The 1582-nt window shown below is 51.5% G+C and overlaps 1 protein-coding gene across 1 annotated transcript in view; it reads left to right on the plus strand.

The window, feature by feature from the left end:
* Positions 1–753: 753 nt before the first annotated feature.
* The window catches only part of Get1 (guided entry of tail-anchored proteins factor 1), a 13865-nt gene continuing 13036 nt past the window's right edge, over positions 754–1582 (plus strand). The window contains exon 1 of the mRNA XM_021209187.2: positions 754–939. Within this exon, the coding sequence (XP_021064846.1) occupies positions 838–939 (102 nt within the window). The 5' untranslated portion in view covers positions 754–837. The remainder of the gene's footprint in view (positions 940–1582) is intronic.

Consider the following 1582-nt stretch of genomic DNA (forward strand, 5'->3'; position numbering starts at 1 on the left):
CTAGAAGTAACTCGTTCTCAGACTAACATGGCAGAAAAGATAGCCAACTATTTTCCACTTTATTCACCATATATAAGAGAGCCGGGGTTCTTTTGTTATGAATATTCATTATTGCCTAAGTTTAGATAATTTTATTAAAAGCTCACAGTAAACTTTTTCTTTGAGCATGCTGAGCATGGCTGGTACCTAAGACTCAAGTCTACCAGTCACTAAGTGATGTCTTTTGATGAATAAAGTTATCTTTTAGGATGACTATTTTCTACATTGTTCGTGTTTATTAGTGCTTAGTTTAAAAATGTAGTAGAACCATTTTACAGGCGACAACGGTTTAGGAAACATTTTTAGTTACCAGCTATGATAAAGTAACTTTCTATACATGCAGAGGCTTATCCTGAAATAAATTTATTTAAGAATAAAAGTGCGTTAGTTAACTCAGTAAGAACGTAAATATTTTTTGGTTGCTACAAGTAATCAGTTTGCCAAAACCTGTTTAGCCTCCGCGAGTGGGATATCACCAGGCTATGGAAGCCGGGAAGGCGAACGACGAAGGTGGGTGCTAAGTAACACCCCGTGCCGCCCCCTAGAGGAGGTGTAGCGTGTGTGCACCACGGCTGACGTGCTGCCGTAGCCGCGGTGCGCCGGCGCAGGCGCAGTTGACGACGCCGTCTTCCCGGCGCTGCCGTAGCGGAGCAGGATTGCAGTGCGCATGCGCAGTTGACGACGCTGTCTCCCAGGCGCTGCCGTAGCGGAGCAGGGCTGCAGTGCGCAGGCTTAGGCGAGCGCGGAGGCGCGGTCACCATGGCGCTGCCGTAGCGGTGCAGGTGCCTGGGATTCAGGATGAGCGAGTCCGAGACGGACCGCTGGGCGTGGCTGCTGGTGCTGAGCTTCGTGTTCGGGTGCAACTTGCTGCGCATCCTCCTGCCGTCCCTGTCCTCGTTTGTAAGTAGCTGCCGGGGGGCGGGGAGCGGCCGAGCGCGGGGCCTTGCGGGATCCATGCTGCAAGCTCTCTTCCTCCAGGTGGCTCCGAGCTTCTCACAGATCGCGAGGTTGCAACCAGTTCTGGAGGGTGGGAGGTCCCAAGCCACGCTTCGCGACCGAGGAGCAGCCCGGACCCAGCATCCTCACAGGTGCCTGGACCCGGAGCGGCTGATCCCCGGCTACAGGGAGCCCCCTTCTGCTCTGTCTGTGGGAACAAGGAACACTGCAGAGCAATCTAAACAGGCCATACCGTTCTTGCTCATTCAGGTTTCTGTTTATGTATGGGGGGGGGGTGTTTTTCCTGCGTGTATATCTCTGCTCCGTGTGCTTTCATTGCCAGCAGAATCCAGAAGAGAGCGCTGGATCCTCTGGAATTGGAGTTACTGACATTAGTTACCTACTATGTAGGTGCTGGGAACATAACCCAGGCCCTCTATAATAGTATCTAGTGCTCTTACCCACTGAGCCATCTCCAGCCCCAACATATTTCTACATGACTTCCATATTTCACTCATGCCTGTATAATGAAGTCTGCACACATTTCTCCAAAGGACTGGATGCAGGAAGGTCAAGAAGGACTTTTCTGTGTACTGGGGGGGGGGGG

The sequence above is a fragment of the Mus pahari genome, chromosome 12 (genome assembly GCF_900095145.1).
Source record: "Mus pahari chromosome 12, PAHARI_EIJ_v1.1, whole genome shotgun sequence".
NCBI lineage: Eukaryota > Metazoa > Chordata > Mammalia > Rodentia > Muridae > Mus > Mus pahari.